The sequence below is a fragment of the Aquarana catesbeiana genome, linkage group LG05, assembly GCF_042186555.1.
Source record: "Aquarana catesbeiana isolate 2022-GZ linkage group LG05, ASM4218655v1, whole genome shotgun sequence".
Taxonomy (NCBI): Eukaryota; Metazoa; Chordata; class Amphibia; order Anura; family Ranidae; genus Aquarana; species Aquarana catesbeiana.
In genome coordinates this window covers 46,735,117-46,756,795 of record NC_133328.1, presented here as the reverse complement: position 1 = coordinate 46,756,795, position 21,679 = coordinate 46,735,117, and the positions used below count along the sequence as shown (strand labels likewise).

Genomic DNA, 21,679 nt, shown 5'->3' with positions numbered 1-21,679 from the left:
GGTCCCACTTCTGTGCTCCTGACCCCTCCCTCCTGTTGAGTGACCCCGCAGCAGGCTGCTTGCTATGGGGGCACCTGAGCCGAGTCACAGCTCCCTATGTCTATTCAGACACGGAGCCGCGGCCCGACCCCGTCCCCTCTCTCTCCTGATTGGCTTAATGACTTTGATTGACAGCAGCGAGAGCCAATCGCGCCACGCTGCTGTCTCAGCCAATGAGGAGGGGAGTCCCAGGCAGCTGAGACACTTCTTCAACATCGCAGGATAAAGTTAAGTATTAGGGAGGGCTGTGGGGGGAGGCTGCTGCACACAGAAGGTTTTTTATCTTAATGTATAGACTGCGTAAAGATAAAAAAAAAATCTGCCTTTACAATCTCTTTAAACCTAAATGAACTGTTGGACTGTAATGGAAATGGTCGGTAGTCTTAAAGTTTTGCCATGAGCTAATTGGGAATAATAGCAAAAACAGTATCGGAGTTAAAATCTTAAACAAACAGCATCTACAGCTATAAACGTGATAATTCATAACAGGCAAAAATTATTTTGGGAATAATACAAAATATTCATCCTTTATCCCAGGCTAGAGAAGGCCGGACAACCATCGTCATAGCCCACCGCTTGTCCACAGTACGAAACGCTGACCTTATTGCTGGTTTTAATGAAGGCGTCATTTGTGAACAAGGAACTCATAGTGAACTGATGAAGATAACTAATGGAGTTTATTACAACCTGGTCACCATGCAAGTAAGTGGAATTTGTATTCCAGGATGCAAATAATGTTGGTTTTACTGCCCCTAACCAAAAACAAAGCCCAACTGTGGCATATCTGTGAAAATATTGGACATCTTTTCATTTGTATCTAGTTCCAAGAGCTGCGCAGTAGCACTGACACACATACAAGCAATAGTAAATATACATTTTCATTATCGCATGCTCTTCTTTCTCCTTTATTTCTCTTTTTTTGCCTCTCCTTTCGCTCTGGATATCTTTCCTGTCCTTCCCTTTCTCTTCACTGCTATTCTTTTTTCCTTTCCTATCCGTTCTCTTCCCCCCTTTCCTGACTCTTCTTTTCCTTTCTCTCCTTCTCCCTCATACTCTTCTTCGTTTACTTTCTCTTCTCTTTTCTCCCTCTTTTCCTGCCTCCCCTTTCTGTATCTCAGGTTCTCTTTCCTCTCCTTTGATCTCTCTTCCCCCATCATTCTCTTCTTCCTTCTCTCTCCCTTCTCTTCTCTCGTTCCTTTCCCTTTCTCTCTCCCTAGTTCTCTTTCCCCCCCCCCCCCTCCCCAACCATTCTTATCTTCCTTTCCTCTCTCTTCTCTTCTCTCTCTCTTGCCTTCCTCTCTTTTCCTTTTCTCTTTCTTGGGTTCTCTTTCCTCTCTCTTCCCTCATTATTCTTTTCTTCCTTTGCTCTCCTTTCTCTTTTTTATTTCTCTTTTCTTGCCTCTCCTTTCTTTTCTCTCTGGATGTGTTTCCTGTCCTTCCCTTTCTCTTCCCTGTCATTCTCTTCCTCCTTTCATATCCCTTCCCTTCTCTCCTTTCCTGCCTCTTCTTTCCTTTTTTCTCTTTCTCCTTCATTCTCTTCTTCCTTTGCTCTCCCTTATTTCCCTTATCCCTCCCCCTTTCCTGCCTCCCCTTTCTGTCTCTCAGGTTCTCTTTCCTCTCCTTCGATCTCTCTTCCCCCATCATTCTCTTCTTCCTTTGCTCTCCCTTCTCTCTTTCTCCATTCCTGCCTCTCCTTTCCTTTCTCTGCAGTTCTCTTTCCTCTCCTTCGATCTCTCTTCCCCCATCATTCTCTTCTTTCTTTGCTCTCCCTTTTCTCTTTCTCCATCCATGCCTCTCCTTTACTTTCTCTCTGGTTCTCCTCCTCTACTTCGATGTCTCTTCCCCCACCATTCTCTTCTTCATTTGCTCTCCCTTCTCTCTTTCTCTATTCCTGCCTCTCCTTTCCTTTCTCTCCGGTTCTCTTTCCTCTCCTTCGATCTCTCTTCCCCCACCATTCTCTTCTTCCTTTCATCTCCCTTCTCTCTTTCTCCATCTCTGCCTCTCCTTTCCTTTCTCTCTGGTTCGCCTCCTCTACTTCGATCCCTCTTCCCCCATCATTCTCTTCATCCTTTCATCTCCCTTCTCTTCTCTCTCTCCTTTTCTGCCTCTCCTTTCCCTTTCTCTCTCTCAGTTCTCTTTCCTCTCCATGCTCTCCTCTTTCTTCCTCTGTTCTTCTCTTTCTCCTGTTTTCTCCCTTATACTTTCTCTCTTCTTTCCTCACTCCTTCTCTCTTCACACACAAGCTTTGTCACATTGTAGCTTAGTCACAAATTTTCCAAGCTGCCCGCTGATATCATTGGTGTTATTCCCAGACATTAGAAGCGGAGAAAGACGAGAATGCTTACGAGGAGATTGACGATAACCACAAACCGAGCGATACAAAGTTAACACGGAGGAAGTCCAGTCGGCAAAGCAGCTTGAAGAAAGCACCTGTGAAGGAAGAGAAGACAACAACTGAAGACGATACAGAGGAGGTAAGCACCATGTGGCATTAATGCAGTGGTTCTCAACTCCGGTCCTCAGGACCCATTAACAGGCCAGAATTTAAGTATTACCTTGGGGAGATGCAGACTAGAATACTGCAATCACTGAGCAGCAAATGATATCACCTGTGATGTACTTCAGTTATCTTGCAAACCTGGCCTGTTAGTGGGCCCTGAGGACAGGAGTTGAGAACCATTGCATCAATGGAAGCGATGTAAGGAGAGGTAATACCACCAAGGTCCAGCAGTGGAAAGATGATGTTATGATGAAACAAACCTAGGCCTGGCTGTATCAGGCTTTCACATTTATCACATGTAGCCTAGAGCGCTTGGTCTAAAACTAGATGAACTACATATCCTGGACCTCCAAGGACAGCTACACATGGCGATCCGCAGCCATGTCTACTCTTGCCATTTATTCGTAAAGTAGTATTAAACCCAAAGGCAAATATTTATTATATATTTTAATAAAATGCTAGGGGCTTAGAATCTAGAGAGTTGAATAAACCTTCTAGCATAAATGCAGTGATAGATGGTTAGCATAAAGTGATTATTAATTGTCTACACATGTTGCCTAGAATTGCCCTTTTTTTTTTGCAGTTTCATACTTACCTAGGTGAATGCAGCATCGGTCCGATGCTGCATTTGACCCCCGGTGCCTCTGCACTGAGAACCGAGAGATCGAATAATGCCGATGGCTCGATTCTCACAGCTCCCCAAGCAGAGAGCTGCTGACTGTCAGTCAGCAGCTCTCCACTCTGTCATTCCCTGTCCCCCCCCCCGAACTCACTAGAACGCTGAGCTGTTGAGGGGCGAGGAGCTGCCATCTCAGGCTCTTAGCAGCTCGCTGAGACAGGCATCAGTCCAAGCACCTGGCGGATCCAGACTTTATTGTCGGGATGACGCGGTGCCTGGACTAATTCCTGTGACATCATCAGAGAGCGGACTTCAGCCTGCTCTCTGCTGAAAACGGGTCACAGGAGTGCAAAACTAATTGCATTCCTGTAATCCATAGGAGAAGCCCAGCCAAATGAGCTCAGGCTGGACTTCTCCTTTAAAGGTGTGCATGATGGAAAAAAATGTGCTTTGTTTAGTCCCTGATTAATTTGTTAAGTTAAAGTGATTGTATGCGATCACCTTGTAAAACAACCCATTCAGTTTAAAATAGAAATGAAAAGCAACATTTTTTGTATAGCCATAAAAAAAAATTATAAATACCTTTTTTCCCTTTTTAATAAGTGATCACATTTCCCCTTTTCTCAAATGCATAAGAGCTGGAGGGAGGAGAAGCAGCAGCCCACTGAGCTTGCCAGTGAATGGCTGTGCAGCGGGGGGGGGGGGGGGGGGGGTGTCAGGACAAGTCTGATCATTGGAGGAGAGCACACTAGGGTTCCCAGCACAGCTAGAGAACTAAGCAGTGCTCTCCTGCTTAGTGTGGTCAGTTTTTAATAGGAAAGCAAGGGGACTAGCAGAAACACGAGGGATTTCACGTAAAGGAAGCATTACAAAGAGAAGAGGATACTTTCTCATACAAGTACATACAGGCACATATCAGGAATATGAAGTGTTGGGGTAACAAACGCTTTAATCATTTTGTTTCATCATATTGGTTATGTTAGAATGATTTGTTTTTGGAATTCGTTTCGTATTCTGATTAGTTTCTTATATTTGTTGTTCCAAATCGATTCGTATTTTTCTAAAATTATTTTGGAAGATTCTGATTCATTCGTCAATAAGTAGGAATCATCTTATTTCAATTTTTTAGCTTACTGTAACTATTTATTGCAATATGTTTCCATTTCACATTATTATGTAGTGCTACGCTCACTGAAATAAAAAAACAAACTGATTCGAATCAATTATCATCATTCGTTATGTCGTTATGTTATTTCAGATGTTTAAAACATTGACAAAAGGCCCAATCTATTGCATCATGTCATCTGAATGAAACAAATGAATTTGTTGTTTTTGTTATAATTTGCTATAATTTAGTTTGGATTCGTTTAAATTCGTTACTATTGTGATTCAAAGATTACATTTGAATCTCTGAATAATAAAAATTTTGTCCGAGTTTTAAATTGTAATGAAACGAATCGCACATGTCTATTGCCTTTTAAATAGAACAGTTTTGTTAAAAAGGGTTTTTAAAACATAAACCACCATTATGTTTTTAGTTTGTAATTGTATATGTCCATGGTGGCAACCATGTTTGCTCAGTAACTATACAAAGCCATAATGATTCTCTTATGCCCAGTGGCGGCTGGTGCTTAGTTTTTTTGGGGGGCGGCAAACAAACCTGGCTCCCTTACCCCTCTCCGTAGCTCGATCACCGCTTCGCTCGCCCGTCACCCACCAGGCCACCCGCCAGCCCCGAACTTATCCCATCCAGGTCGTGGCTCAGGCGGCTTGCCCCCTCCATCTCCTCCCAAGTCCTGGCGGTCGCTTATCCTCTCAGGCCAATCGGGTCTCAGGACTCCCAGGCCAGTTGGGTCTCAGGACCCGCTTCCTGATTGGCCGGGAGGAGAGCAGAAAGACATTAGCGAATATTTATTCGCTATTGTCACACAAGTGGGTGGTCTCGGGGCGCAGTGCTCTGCGCCCCAAGCCCACCCTTTTTGAAGCCAATTAGAGCCTCAGACTCTAATCATGTGCTTCAAAAAAAAAAAACCCCATTGGAATCCATCCGGCGCCCTGCATGGAGATTAAGGGCCGGGCGTATGGATTCGGCGGGTGGCGCCCCATGCCCCTTTTGAGCGGATGCCACTGCTTATGCCTCTGCAAGTGAAATATGAGATACCCACAATGCTTCTGATAACTGATCTGATTTTGCCTTGGCTTTAGGTCACTTAATGCAGCTTTGGAGTAAATTATTCAGTAAGAATTTCAGTAGGATAACAACATTTTTTTTTTTTCCCAGGTTGCAAAGCTTCCACCGGTATCGTTCTTTAAGATAATGAGGCTGAACAAACCTGAATGGCCTTACTTTGTGGTGGGAGTAATCTGTGCTGCTATCAATGGTGCTACCCAGCCAGCTTTTGCCATTATATTCTCCAAAATTGTCACGGTGCGTACAGATTTTAATATTTTAAGTAATTAAATCTTTTTTATGAATGATTTGAAGTAGGTTTCAGTCTGTTTAAATGGGTATTGGTTATTGTTAGTATTAGAGCAGAACTATAGTAATTGTAACACCCCAATGTACATAGACAATGCTCCCGCGTTAGAGTGCATCACTGCATTGTGGTGAAAACAGTCCTGCAGGAGTGACTTTTCCTGTGTTGGGGCCAAAGGTAAATGAATGGGATACCTTAGGTCAGCGTGCTACAATGCGTGACAATGCACGTTATGGCGCATGCATTTCCGCAATATACTTTGGTGTGAAAGGACGTTTAGGGTCCATTCACACCTGAAAATACTGCGCCACCACACAAGCGTTTGCATGGGTTCAGTTGTAATGCTTTTGCCAGCCTATTCAAAATGAATAGGCTGTAAAACACCTCAATGCACAAAAATTTAGGACATGCTGCCTTTTTTTTTTTTTTTGCACTTCCTCGCAACGCACTTCGTATTTTGTGGTGCGCTAGGAGAGACCCTATAGTACATTAGAGGACCATTCAGTTAATTAACACAGCATACCAACATGTGCATGCTGCATTGCAGTAACGCATTTACTTTACTGCATGTTACTGCAATGTGCTGTGTGAATGAGCCCTAATTGTTCTTTTTATACACAATGGGTATAGAAAAGAATCACCCCCCCTTTTAAAATAATGTTGTTGCTTTGCAGCCTGAAATGAAGATAGACACAGGTTTTGTTTTATGCCTCTGTATTTACTCAATGCAAGTGCAACTTATAACATCCAAGTGAAAGATATAACACCGACTGAGTTGGAAAAAGGATCACCCCCTCCTAAAAATGACTCGTAAACTCAATTAGATGTAGCTAATCACCTTCTCAATGGCACACAAAACCAGCTGACGTTCAACTGTGATCAGCTGTGGTCATTTTTATTAGCTCAGCATGGAAAGAGCTTTCCTGGAGCATTTCAGTCCCTGGTAATGCAACTGAAGCAAACAGTCAACTATGGGTGGCAAGACACTGTCAAAAAATCTCCTGGATACAGTTGTGGACAGGCACAAGTCAGGAGATGGATACAATAAAATGTCAAAGGCTTTATCAATGCCTAGAAGCACGGTGAAGTCTATTATTAAGAAGTGGAAGGTATTTGGTACAACACAGACCCTCCCTGGATCAGGACATCACTCCAAAGTGGATGAAAGAGCAAGGAGGAAACTGGTCAGAGAGGCTACCAAGAGGCCTACAGCAACTCTGAAGCAGTTGCAGGAATTTATGACAAAGGGTGATTGTGAGCATGTGACAACAATATCACATATTCTCTACAAATGTGACTTGTATGGGAGGGTTGCAAGAAAAACGCCACTCCTTAAGAAAGGCCACATACAGTCACCACTGAGCTTTGCCAAAACGCATCTTGAAGATTCTGAGGCCACAGGGAAAAATGTGTTATAGTCAGATGAGACTAAAATTTTAATTATTTGGCCTCAACAACAAACAATATGTCTGGTGGAAATCTAATACAGCTCACCATCCAAATGTCACCATTCCTACATGGAGGTGGTAATATCCTGTTATGGGGATGTTTCCCTGCAGCAGGGACTGGAGCACTTGTCCGGATAGAATAAAAATGTGTGTGGCAAAATACCGCCAAATTCTTGAGGAAAATCTCCTGCCTTTTGCCAGAAAGTTGTCAATGGGAAGAAGGTTTACCTTCCAACATGACAATGACCCAGAGCACACAGCAAAAATGACTACACAGTGGCTGAAGGAGAAAAAGGTGAATGTCCTTGCATGGCCTAGTCAGAGCCCAGACTTAAACCCCATTGAAAATCTGTAGAATGACTTGAAGACTGCAGTCCGCAAGCAGTCACCATCAAATTTAACTGAACTTGAGCAGTTCTGCAAAGAAGACTGGGCAAATATTGCAAAGTCTGGATGTAATTTGCAGCGCACTGCCGTTCACATTACATAGGATGTCTGTGCGGTGCGATAACAGCCATACAGATAGTATGGCTGATATCGCACCGCAATTGGTCCAAACACGCACAGGACCCTTTTTTCTGTTCGGACCAGAATCGGATCGCATGTGTGTTCACACATATGCGATCTGATTCATGTCCGAACTGACGGTTCGCAGTGCGATATGCAAGCTGAACTGGGGGTGTCGTTAACAATGTATTGACACTCCCCAGTGATTCGCATATGGCAGTGTGAACTGACATGCGAGTCAGTGTGATGTGGGAACCCGCAGTGGATTTGCAGTGTTCTCGCATCACACCAGTGTGAACCGGGCTTAAAGGCTGTAATTAAAGGATAATAAAACCTTTGTTTTTCTTTTTTTTTTTTAAATAACAAACATGTCATACTCACCTTCTCTGTGCAGTTGGTTTTGCACAGAGTGGCCCCAATCCTCCTCTTCTGGGGTCCCTCAGCAGCGCACGTGGCTCCTCCTCTTCTCAAAAGCCCTTTCGGAGAAGCCCTCTCCCTTGGGGCACCCATGTGGGCGCGCTCCCGTGTCCTGCTGCTGCGTCCATTAACACAGACAGTAGTACTCAGCTGCGCCCCCCGCCTCCCGCATCAATGGATTTGATTGACAGCAGTAGGAGCCAATGGCTGTGTTGCTATCATTCTATCCAATCAGGACCAGAGACACCAGCTGGAGCGCGTGTGCTCGTCCTCGACGCAGGAACGATCGGGCTCAGGTCAGTAAAACGGGAGCTCTGGGGAGCTGCTGCACTAAAGAAGGTTTTTCACCCTAATGTATAGAATGCATTAAGGTGAAAAACACCAAAGGTTTACAACCCCTTTAAAGCAAAAGGTGGTTGATACTGACACAAGGGGGTGATCCTTTTTCCAACTCAGTGATTCTGTTTTTGAATTTTTTTCTGACATGTTAAAGTTATACAAGTAAGTGGGGAGAAAGGCCGCGCCAACTCTAAATGAAAAGCAACCAACACCACAATCAGACTAATTGTACAATATAAATAAAACACTAAAGTGTGGCGCTAATAGAATATACCAAAAATCTGAGTGAGTGCATGTATGGTCACAAATGTGATAGTGACTTTCAAAAAAACAAACAAAAGACAAATATGTAATCACACATATAGAAAATGTATATAAACAATACCAGCCACAAATATACTGTGGCTCATAAAGTGAAGGTCATAAACTATGTTAGTGACAAAAAGGTATCTGTATGTCACACTGACAGCGACATCCAAGTTATAAAATTCAAAAAATAAATGAAAAGTGAGATTGATCAATCAAAGTGAATAGACTTGTGCATCACTATAACATAATAATATAAAAATAAGTAAATGAATAGGGTTGAAAATGACACATGTAAACCCGCCTCAAATGTTAGCAAGTATTAACATATGGGTATACTATGGTGCATCTGAAGGTGAAGATATGGTGCTGTCGATACTTATAGTCCTAATTGCTTCTCAAACTGGTGTTAGAGATGTACTGACATGTGAGGTACTATCTTCTCCAAACCAAACTTCAAGTAAAGAAAAATGCAATGCCCTTACCAGAAGTGGTGGACTCACAGGCCGTTGGCGGTGAGCCAGATAGGCTTATACCATCAAGCGGTGAGGATGGATCTAATTCCAATAGATCGGATGTGCTTGGTAGGGAAGGAGAGCCTGGGGACTTGTTCACCACTGAAGGAGATGGATGAAGCCCGGACTTCTTGCTGGCTTGGTTTCCTGTTTGGGGGCTGGCTTGAATCACCCACCGAGCTCCAATATTAACAAGGAGAAAAAGATAACCTCCACATGGTGTAAATCCAATAAGAGTGGAAATTTTATTGGTATAAAAAGGTTTTTCTAACAGATAATAAAAATATGGGCGGAAAAAATCCGGTTCAATTGAACTAAACAGCGCAGTAAAAGGTGGCTGGGGTAGCAAATAAAATCCAACGCGTTTCGTCCTCTTAGACTTCTGCTGGGGTATAAAAACAGGTTTGTTCTGGTGACAACTCTAGAAAATGATCACTGACACTTAGGGGTTAAACAACGGCAAATAAAACGCAATAAAATAACGCATGCGGTAATTCAGTTGTGAAAGTTCAGTCCACTAAAATTTTGCGTTAAATAACTAATGCAGTATTTTCCGATTGTTCGGTAACTACCGCATTTTCTTATGCAGTAATTTATCGCAGGTGTTAGTGGTTAAGGGTTGTTTAAGGTCATCTCCTTATAATATTTTACTTTTTAACATGTTTGTTATTTTTCTTTTGCAAAAAACAATTTTTTGATCTAACATTTTTTACAGTACTCTGTATTTGAATGAAAGCATTGCAATTTGAACTACCTTGGTAATCCAAGCTCCTTTACTAAATCCACCATACCATACCTTCATAAAAATTTGATCTTTTTTTTGTAAATGTATGGCCTACTAGAGTTGTTAAAAGTGCTCTTTTCTATGTTTTTGCCCAATTCTGTGCTGCTGCCTATGTTCATATTGTGGAAACAAAAATTGGACTTTATTTTTTTTAATAATTTTTTTTAAACATTTTTATATTTATTTTTCATATTCCTATCCAAGTTTAACTTGTTGTAATGCTGTATAGAACCAAAAGTATTACAGTGGTCCCTTCTAGGTGGAGCAATTATTAAAATTGACATACTCCATTGTTGCACTTTTGTAAACGTTTACTTTAAAAAAAAAAAAAATATATATATATAATTGGTGTTAAATTTCAGTCGATGTTAGCATTTAATTTGCACTGCACGTCATGCCTTTTTTGATTTATTAAAAAAAATAAAAATACTTGTGTATACTTGCGTACTTGTGTATAATACCACATTTTTGTGTGTCCACTGCTGGTGGAATAGTGTCAACTTTCTGTGGGTTGAATTAGACCCCTCTCTGAGGGTAGCATTGCACCCCTTTCTGTGGGTGTCCTGTGGGTAGAATAGTGCCCCTTTCTGTGGGTGAATAGTACCCCTTCCTGTGGGTGTTCTGTGGGTAGAATAGTGCCACTTTCTGTGGGTGAAATAGTACCCCTTCCTGTGGGTGTTCTGTGGGTGGAATAGTGCTCCTTTGTGTGGGTGGAATAGTACCCCTTCCTGTGGGTGTTCTGTGGGTAGAATAGTGCCCCTTTCTGTGGGTGGAATAGTACCCCTTCCTGTGAGTGTTCTGTGGGTGGAATTAGACCCCTTTTTAAGGGTAGCATTGCACCCCTTTCTGTGGGTGGAATAGTACCCCTTTCTGTGGGTCCTCTATGGGTGGAATCAGACCCCTCTCTGAGGGTAGCTTTGCACCCCTTTCTGTGGGTGTCCTGTGGGTAGAATAGTGCCACTTTCTGTGGGTGGAATAGTACCCCTTCCTGTGGGTGTTCTGTGGGTGGAATAGTGCCCCTTTCTGTGGGTGGAATAGTACCCCTTTCTGTGGATCTTCTGTGGGTTGAATTAGGCTCTCGGTGGGTGGAATGCATCTTTCTGAGGGTTTGAATAGGCCCCTCTTTCTGGCACCGCACTGGTTACTGCCACCAGAAGGGTGGTGTTAAGTATGGCACCTTTTTTTAGTTCCAGTTTCCTTTGTGAATTGGATTTAATAGATTACTGCACTATTTTTTGTGATATTTACAGACAATTATTTTTTTTCCCCGCAAAATTGTTATTTTTAATTATTTTTTGTGAATTGTGCTTAACTTACCGCATGCGATAATTTAAGCAAATGAGTGATATGATACCCTTATCGCATGCAGTAAACGTTAGCGAATCAAACCCTTAATCTTAAAATAATTAGCTAATCGTGTGATTTTATTTTTCAGGTATTTACATATGAAGACCCTAATGAAGTGAGATCCAGAAGTAACCTGTATTGCCTGCTGTTCCTGGCACTTGGAGGAGTTTCCTTTATCACATTTTTCCTTCAGGTAAACACGCTATACATCTCCTGATGTGGGAACAGCCGCTATGATTGCTTTTTCATGTGAGGGAATTGCCAGCTGAAAAAAAAAAACGTAATCTGAATGCAGGCATCATTCGGATATCTCCACTTCAACCCAAGGACATCATATGACGTCCACCTAAAGTTAAGTGGTTAAAGAGGAACTTCACCCAGAAGGGAAAGTTCCACTCTTCGTCCACCTCCTCCTCCTCCTTTACATCTGACATTTTTTTTGGGTGGTGGGGGGGGGGGGGGGGGGTACCTGATTTTGCCAGGTACCCGCTCCCCCATTTTCGGTCAGATCACGTGGCGATTTGAAAGGAAGTTCCTCCTTCTCTCACAGCCTTCTGGGACACATTAGAGGTCTCAGAAGACTGCGGAACCAATCTCAAAGCGCAGCGTGGCTCGCGTATGCGCAGTTGGAAGCTGCAAGGCTTCAGTGCCAGTTTTCCTTACTGAAGATGTCGGCGCCTGGACCCAAAGCTAATTGAAGAATGGACTCGGGTGAGAACATTACTGGATTCAGGGGCAGGTAAGTGGTCCTATATTAAAAGTCATCATAACACAAGTCCATTGAGGAGAATGAAGGTTCCGATCAGTTCTGCCTTAAAAACGGACAGGCAGACCGGATCAGAACATTCGTGTGGAAGGGGCCTATCTTGAGACTACAGACTGATTAGTCTTTATGTTGGTAATGGAAAGTAACTGGGTCAGAGTTGTTTGGCGAGAGAAAAATGGGCAGCATTGATAACACTTAGTTTATGAAAACAAGACTAATGCCGCGTACACACGGTCGGACTTTTCGTCTACAAAAGTCCAACGGACGCTGACGGACTAAAGCTGGCTGGTAATCCGATCGTGTGTGGGCTTCTCCGGACTTTCAACGGACTTTTTTAGCCTAAAATCCGACGGACTTTAGATTTGAAGCATGCTTCAAATCTTTACGTCGTAAGTACGACGGACCCCGAAGTCCGCTCGTCTGTATGCTAGTCCGACGGACAAAAACCCATGCTAGGGCAGCTATTGGCTACCGGCTATGAACTTCCTTATTTTAGTCCGGTGTACGTCATCACGTACGAATCCGTCGGACTTTTGTGTGGTCGTGTGTAGGCAAGTCCGTTCGTTAGAAAGTCTGCTGCAAGTCCGCTGAAAGTCCGCCGGAAGTCTGTCGGACAGGCTGTCGGACTTTTGTAGACGAAAAGTCCGACCGTGTGTACGCGGCATTAGGCAGCCCAGAGATGATTCATTTTTTTTTTCTCATTCAACCAGCAGGTTGAACACAAAAAAAATGACTCGATTCCCCTGATTTTTTTTTTTTCTGACTGCGGGGAAGCTTCCCCACCATCAGAATACACTAATCAGCACTGCCGGCTACTGCCGCTGGCACTGATCAAGCAGGGAAAATCTAACAGGCTGGCTGTACAGATGTCAGTTGGTAGATCGACTTCTTTACAACCACCCTGCCCATACATGGTCCTGAACTGACCGAATTTCGATTTCGTGCGGCTTTAAAGGTGAGTTCCAATTATGGCAATTTTTAATACTATTTTCTCAATTTTTTAAGGTTTTCAAGGAGTACAGCGAACAATATACACTATATTACCAAAAGTATTGGGACACCTGCCTTTAAACGCACATGAACTTTAATGGTTTCCCAGTCTTAGTCCGTAGAGTTCAATATTGAGTTGTCCCACCATTTGCAGCTATAACAGCTTCAACTCTTCTGGGAAGGCTGTCCACAAGGTTTAGAAGTGTGTCTATGGGAATGTTTGACCATTCTTCCAGAAGCACATTTGTGAGGTCAGGCACTGATGTGGATGAGAAGGCCTGGTTTGCCGTTTGTGCTCTAATTCATCCCAATGGTGTTCTATCAGGTTGAGGTCAGGACTCTGAGCAGGCCAGTCAAGTTCCTCCACCCCAAACTCGCTCATCCACTGTTTTTCAGGGGTTGGGCTTGGCCCCCTCGTTCCAGTGAAGGGAACACTTAAGGCGTCAGCATACCAAGACATTTTGGACAATTTCATGCTCCCAACTTTGTGGGAACCGTTTGGGGATGGCCCCTTCCTGTTCCAACATGACTGCCCACCAGTGCACAAAGCAAGGTCCATAAAGACATGGATGAGCGAGTTTATGGTGGAGGAACTTGACTGGCCTGCACAGAGTTCTGACCTCAACCCAATCGAGCACCTTTATAATGAATTAGAGCGGAGACTGTGAGCCAGGCCTTCTAGTCCAACATCAGTGCCTGACCTCACAATATGCTTCTGGAAGAATGGTCAAACATTCCCATAGACACACTCCTAAACCTTGTAGACAGCCTTCCCAGAAGAGTTGAAGCTGTTATATCTGCAAAGGGTGGGCCAACTCAATATTGAACCCTACAGACTAAGACTGGGGTGCCATTAACTCCAAAGAGATACTGGTAGGTTAATTTGCTTCTAAAATTGCCCCTAGTATATGAATGTGAGTTAGGGACCTTAGATTGTAAGCTCCTTGAGGGTAGGGACTGATGTAAATGTACAATGTCTATTTAAAGCGCTGCGTAAAATTGACAGCACTATATAAGTACCTGAAATAATAATAATAATTAAAGTTCATTTGCGTGTAAAGGCAGGTGTCCCAATACTTTTGGTAATATGTATATTTCAATGAATACAGTTGACAGAAATGTCACATATAAAGTTATATACTGACAGATTGGATGAGATTTTGCTCCCTCCTGGTATTGAGGAAAGCAAGCACTATAAAGTGTATCAAATCCTGAAGTGTAACTAAAGGCAACACTTTTTTTACATTTTGGATACATAGAGTAAGGAACGGTTATAACCCCTGTCTGTTTTTTGCCCCCCTCTATGTTCCATTGGGGAGATTTTGCTTCACTTCCTGTCCCATTGCCAAAACAAGAAGTTAGAGGTGACCACCCCCCCATAGTGAGGGAATCCAGAAATAGTGTCCCCATTGGACGATTTCCCTCTCTATTAGTTTTCTGATGTCAACCCAAAATGTGGGGTTTTCTTTTGCTTTTGATGATATTCAGGACATGTAGAGAGGGTGAATCTCCCTAACGGGGGCACAGACAGCAATGAAAACTGACATGTAAAGATAAAAGCAGTTCCATACACACTAAGTGGATTGTTTCTCCCCATTACAGGGATTTACCTTTGGAAAATCGGGAGAGATTCTGACAATGAGACTCAGGCTGATGACCTTCAAAGCAATGTTAAGACAGGTAATGGAATGTTCTTTTGATGCTTCCTGAAGCCATTGACAGGTCCGTCCTTCTGAAAAATGACAATGTATCGCCAGTTTTTGTTACTTACCCATCTATTAGCTGCTATTGAACTAACAATCCCCCCCCCCCAAAAAAACTGGCAGCACACCTTAACCCACAGAAAATCTCCCTTGACCCTTTCTTTAACGCAGATCATTGAGATGCAACACAACGCATGGTAGGTGTATTGTGGTGAGCTGGAGTGCAGGTGCCTTTCCCACTATTGTATCAAAATGAATGGCACCACAATGCACTGCAGCACTACACACTTTACTGCACGGTACCGTAATGCACCAATCTGGGCCCTAAAGGGACAACTTTATTCAAGATAAGTATTGGGCTTCTCTCCGGTCACATCTTTTTAAAAGTTCTGATTTCCTGTCATGTCGGAGTTTGTTTGGGCCAAGCTGGCCCAAGTGAACTATTTGCATTACTAAGCGATTGATCCAATAAGAATGCTGTATCATACTGTAGTAGCACCGGTAAGTGGCGTTGTGTTCCAGAGCGAGCTGATGCTACTACAGTTTATCGCGGCACGCAGAGCAACTGAATCGCTTGGTAATGGGGCAGCTTGGCCCAAAACAAACATTTAAAGTGGCAGGGAACTAAGACTTCGGCTTTACCTTATGCTTCTGAAGCTATGGGATTTTTCTCTGTTCTTTCTTTAACCACTTAGGCCCCATTCACACCTGAGCGTTTTGTAGCTTGAAGCCTCAAGCTACAAAACGCTGGAGGGGAAAAAATCCATTATTCTCTATGGAGATGGTTCACATCTCCACTACAAAACGCCTGAAGCCAGAAGCTAAAAAACGCCTGAAGCTCAAACAAGTTCTGGAACCTTTTCTTTAGGCAGATTTTGGCGTTTTTCTGCTTTTTACATTGGTGACCTTTTGCCTTGCACAAAATCAAAAAATAAAAAAACGCAGCAAAATCGCAGTAAAAAACGCAGCAAAATCGCACGATTTTTCTGCCTGAAAACGCTACGCTCAGGTGTTAATGGGGCCTTAAGGACCGAGCCTCTTTCTGAGATTTGTTGTTTACAAGTTAAAAACAGATTTTTTTGCTAGAAAATGACTTAGAACCCCCAAACATTATACATTTTTTTTTCTAACACCCTAGAGAATAAAATCACACCGTATTTGCGCAGCGGTCTTACAAGTGCACTTTTTTTTGGAAAAAAATACACTTTTTTGGAGTTAAAAAATAAGACAACAGTAAAGTTAGCCCAATTTTTTTATATATATTGTGAAAGATAATGTTACGCCAAGTAAATTGATACCCAACATGTCACGCTTCAAAATTGCGCCCAGTCGTGGAATGGCGACAAACTTTTAACCTTAAAAATCTCCATAGGCGACGTTTAAAAAATTCTACAGGTTGCATGTTTAGACTTACAGAGGAGGTCTAGGGCTAGCATTTTTGCTCTCGCTCTACCGATCACGGTGATAACTCACATGTGTGATTTGAACACTGTTTTCATATGTGGGCGCTGCTCACGTATGTGTTCACTTCTGCACGCGAGCTCCGTGGGATGGGGCGCGTTTAAACTTTTTTTTTTTCTTACCCTTTATTTTTACACTGTTCTTTCAAAAACAAAAATTGTGTCACTTTTATTCCTATTACAAGGAATGTAAACATCCCTTGTAATAGAAAAAAAGCATGACAGGACCTCTTAAATATGAGATTTGGGGTCAAAAAGACCTCAGATCTCATATTTACACTAAAATGCAATAAAAGAAAAAAAATTGTCATTTGAAAAAAAGCAAAAAAAAAAAAATGTCCCTTTAAGAGCTATGGGCGGAAGTGACGTTTTGACGTCGCTTCTGCCCTGCAATGGTATGGAGATGGGTGGGGGCCATCTTCCCCACACTCGTCTTCATACCCAGCCACGACAAGGACCCGATCGCCTATGCCGTCGGCTCTGGTAAGTGGCGGACGGCATGGGAGAGCGGCGGGGGGGGGGTTGCCCTCTCCCGTCGCCGATAAAAGTGATCTTGCGGCGAATCCGCCGCGGAGACCTCTATTGTTGGAAACTGGACTGCCGGCTGAAGAGGAGGATACCAGGGTTATGGTAGCTAGCTGCTGCCATAACAAAGATATCCCGAAAAAGCCGACGTATATCAGCGTGAGGTGGTCCTGAAGTGGTTAAAGAGTAACTCTGCTTTTGTTGAGAAAAAAAGAAAACCCCTCTGGGTGATCTATGTATATTGCAGGAATTTTTAACAAACTTTGTTGCAGATTCCTACCCTTTGTTACATATAGTTACATAGTTAGTCAGGTTGAAAAAAGACACAAGTCCATCTAGTTCAACCATAAAAATAAATAACAAATAATATCAAACAATCCCATATACCCAATCCTATACCCACAGTTGATCCAGAGGAAGGCGAAAAGCCCCAGCAAAGCATGATCCAATATGCTACAGCAGGGGAAAAAATTCCTTCCTGACCCCCGAGAAGCAATCGGATTTTCCCTGGATCAACTTTACCTATAAATCTCAGTACCCAGTTATATTGTGTGCATTTAGGAAAGAATCCAGAATTAAAGCAATCTACTGAGCTGGCTTGTTATCTGAAGAAATAGCTGTTTGTCTTTGTCCATGTGCCGAGTGAATCTGTATTTATAATTATCAATCAGCTGCTCCTGCAGGGCTCTAATGAGGAAAGTGGCAGGCTCTGCATCCCTTTAGACGTGATTTCCCCTTAAAAGTATCACACCACAAATTAGGTTTTTAACTGATTTGTATTTTAGTGCAGAAAATCAGTAAGCCAATCACACAAGCAGAGAAATTTGATTTCTGGGGGGTGTTTTGTTAACCATCTGTGTAAAGAACACCTCCAGGGAGCCATATTGCATTGCATTTTACAGAAAGTTACAGAGCTACCAAAGGAAAGGCAATTTGTAATAATATTCAACTACAGTATATTTACTATGTAACTAGAGCTGCTGCTAACAAAGCAAACAGAATATTGGCATTAAAAAGGGGATCAACTCCAGAGATAAAACGATAATTCTCCCACTCTACAAGACTCTGGTCCGGCTGCACCTGGAGTATGCTGTCCAGTTCTGGGCACCAGTCCTCAGGAAGGATGTACTGGAAATGGAGCGAGTACAAAGAAGGGCAACAAAGCTAATAAAGGGTCTGGAGGATCTTAGTTATGAGGAAAGGTTGTGAGCACTGAACTTATTCTCTCTGGAGAAGAGACGCTTGAGAGGGGATATGATTTCAATTTACAAATACCGTACTGGTGACCTCACAATAGGGATTAAACTTTTTCACGGAAGGGAGTTTAACAAGATACGTGGCCACTCATTAAAATTAGAAGAAAAGGGGTTTCTTTACTGTAAGAGCGGCAAGGATGTGGAATTCCCTTCCACAGGCGGTGGTCTCAGGGGGGGGCATTGATAGTTTCAAGAAACTATTAGATAAGCACCTGAACGACCGCAACTTACAGGGATATATAATGTAATACTGACATATAATCACACACATAGGTTGGACTTGATGGACTTGTGTCTTTTTTCAACCTCACCTACTATGTAACTATGTAACTAATATGACTATATTATTTTTTTTATATGCTATTTTTTTTCCCCACAAAAGTGGAGTTACCCTTTAACTCTTCACTATCTTTAGACTTTTTCCTCAAAAATCCATTTTAAAAAAATTGCATAATTATGTTGCTGAATAAACCAAACCATTTATCTATACTGTGGCTTATTGTTTTATTTGCATTTTTGTATAACCAGTGTCTGTCTATTAACACATTTGGCGTTCTTTAAATGGAAGTTGTTGTCTCCTCCATACATTGTAGGAAATTGGATGGTTCGATGACAAAAAGAACAGCACAGGTGCCCTAACCACAAGACTGGCTACAGACGCTTCTCAAGTTCATGGGGTGGGTTATAACATTGTTGTCTTTTTTTCACCTCTGCCTGGAAATGGTGATGTATAATCGGTGTTTATTTTGGCAGCAAATTTTGATTTAGTTGTAAACTTAGTCTTAGGACTAAAATGGCGTTTTAGTCACTTTTTAGTCTTCTGCGATTGTTTTAGTTTTAGTCGTATTTAGTCGCCTAAACCTCCAGTACATTTTAGTCGACTAAGGCTGGCCTTACTTGATATTTGGATTTTCCGCCAACAAATGTTGGATAGCATGCTTCAAAATTTTCCAACAACAAATGAGTGTTGTCGGATTATCTGAGCGTGTGTACACAAGTCCATCGGACAAAACTCCAAAGTGCAAACACGCATGCTCAGAAGCAATGCTGACCATAACACAACATTAGCAGAAGTTGCCCAAAGGGTGGCGCTAAAGAGCTGAAAAATCACATTGTTTCGTGTTTGTTGGCCAACAATTGTGTTAGCCGTTTGTATGCAAGACAAATTCCTGGCCAATGCCCTTCGGACAAAAGTCCTACGCTTTGTATGCAGAAAATCCGATCGTGTGTACCAGGTCATTAGTCTTTTGACTAGAATGGCATTTTAGTTTTAGTCCCATGTTAGTCTTTTGACTAAAATGCCATTTTTGTTTTGGTCGTATTTTAGTCATCTCAATTATTTTTAGTTTTAGTCGACTAAAATAGTATTCATTTAGTCTACTAAAATGTTTTAGTCGACGAAAATAACACTGGATATAATAATAGAAAAAAGAATGTTTTATTTACTGCTAACATACAAAATCATAACGTATTATATTTTAAGGCACAAAAAATATTATTCCTTGCATTAGCAACTCAGATCGATAACAATCAATAAGATTACCTTTATTCACAAACCTGAGAAAGAGCTTAGCAGTTGAACTAATTGTCTCAGTATCTACAGAACAGAAGCAGATGAGAATCTCTTGTAACGGTTGCCGAAAATCCGTGCAATGTATATACTGTACATCATGGGTGCTCAACCTGTAGCCCTCGAGCTGTTGCAGACTACAAGTCCCATATGGCATTGCAAGGCTGACAGTGACAAGCGTGACTCCCAAAGGCAGAGGCATGATGGGACTTGTAGTTCCACAACAGCTGGAGGGCTACAGGTTGAGCACCCATGCTGTACATCAAGAATGGAGTTTCACTGTGACCTAAATCAGGGAAGATCTAATTCAATGTGTCAATGTCTTCCAGGCTACCGGAAGCAGACTGGCGTTGCTAGCTCAGAACATCGCAAACCTGGGCACTGCCACTATAATATCTTTTATTTACGGGTGGCAGTTAACTCTTCTTATTTTGGCTATTGTGCCGGTCATTGCTGTCTCTGCTCTCATTGAAATGAAGACATTTGCTGGCCATGCGAAGAAGGACAAAGAGGAGCTAGAAGTTGCTGGAAAAGTGAGTTGGGTCTGGTTCAGAAAGTCCAATGATAATAGTAATTGTGAATGCAAAAGGGTAGAGCTTAAGGCTTGTTCACATGTGCGGTAGCCCCTGATGCCTCCTAGTGGCGCGCTTTTCAGAGGACATTTGACAGGTGGTGAAGAGGCGATATTTTATCTCCTCACTGCTCGATTTGCCCGTTAAAGCGGTTGTATACCAATACAGATTATTTTTCAGTATGTGAACAATTGCAGGTTATGAAATGTATTGCGCTATATTAATATCTCCTTACCTGCTTTCCTTGCGAGTAATCTATATTTTCCTTTCTTATGACGTCACTCGCACATGCGCCGTGTATCCCAATTTTCCGGCAAGGCTAAGACCCTGCCAGAAAAATGCAGGGTCTATGCCAGGGTTGCGTCATTTCCTATTGACGACGTCAGCCCCGACATCCCCTGCCTTATACTAGCTCCGCATTGAGAAGGGGATTGTGGAAGCCTTGCTATTACTGCACATGTGTGGGATTATGGACAGGAAAAGCTACTGCGGGCGGAACAAGCTTACTGGACAGACGAGGAAGACCATAGTTGGGATGGCGTCGGCGAGCAGCAAGCAGGAGCTTTTCAAAATAGAAGGATTTATGACAGTACAGGGGGTCCCCGGGTTACGAACAAGATAGGGACTGTAGGTTTGTTCTTAAGTCGAATTTGTTTGTAAGTCGGAACAGTACCTTTTTTTCAGTGCACATCCAGTCTTTTATTTATTTTTGTATAATTTTTTTATTTTTAATATTATTTTTCTTATTCTTTACTTTTTTAATTACTTCTTTTTTATTTTATTAATTTAATTATTACTGTATTTCTTATTTTTTTTAAATTTTTATCAATTTTTTTTCATTTAAACTTTATTGCTATCACACAGGAGAAAACAATTCCCTGTGTGATAGCAATTGGAGGTGACAGGTTCTCTTTATTGACCCTGTCACCTCCAAAACAGGAGTCCCAGCACTGTGCTAGATTTCCACAGCACAGCACAGCTCTCCCCTCTCACTGTTTACATGGCAGCAGGGACAGGAGACACCAGAGAGAGGGGACCTGATGTGTGATGACACAGCAGGGAGATGGATGGATGGAGACAGCAGCAGTGTCTGTGATCCGAGTCCGGGCAGGCCGGCCGGCCGGCTGGCCGGCCGCAGTGCACCTCGGCGGGGCAGCGGCGCAGGAAAGACCGGGGATCCTGGAGGCTTCACTAGGCCGCACTAGGCCGCGGCCACGACGGGCAGTTTTAGCGGCCTGGCAGGCCACCGGACCGTACCAGGCCTGTGGATGGGCAGGCCAGGAACGGAGGAACGGCTCAGTCAAGCAAGGAGAGGAAGATTCGGCCGGCAGTGACGTCATTCGGGCCCCGTTCGTAAGTAGGAGTTGTTCGCAACTCGGATGTTCGTAAGTCGGGGACCCCCTGTAATAAGTATTTTTGGGCATACTCTTATTACCAATTTCATTGTAAATACATAGTTCTATTAGAATATTGTTTAAATCCAGTATCATTAGGAGAGTTTACTACCGCTTTAATGAAATGAAGGGGAAAATGGGTAAC

The 21,679-nt window shown here is 42.7% G+C and overlaps 1 protein-coding gene across 1 annotated transcript in view; it reads left to right on the top strand.

Annotated features, from left to right (window-relative positions):
• LOC141144225 (ATP-dependent translocase ABCB1-like) overlaps window positions 1-21,679 on the top strand; it is a 134,145-nt gene that overhangs the window by 94,024 nt on the left and 18,442 nt on the right. Inside the window, 7 exon segments of the mRNA XM_073629683.1 lie at window positions 577-741; window positions 2,352-2,513; window positions 5,440-5,586; window positions 11,387-11,491; window positions 14,657-14,734; window positions 18,592-18,675; window positions 19,898-20,101. Coding sequence (XP_073485784.1) covers window positions 577-741; window positions 2,352-2,513; window positions 5,440-5,586; window positions 11,387-11,491; window positions 14,657-14,734; window positions 18,592-18,675; window positions 19,898-20,101 — 945 coding nt within the window.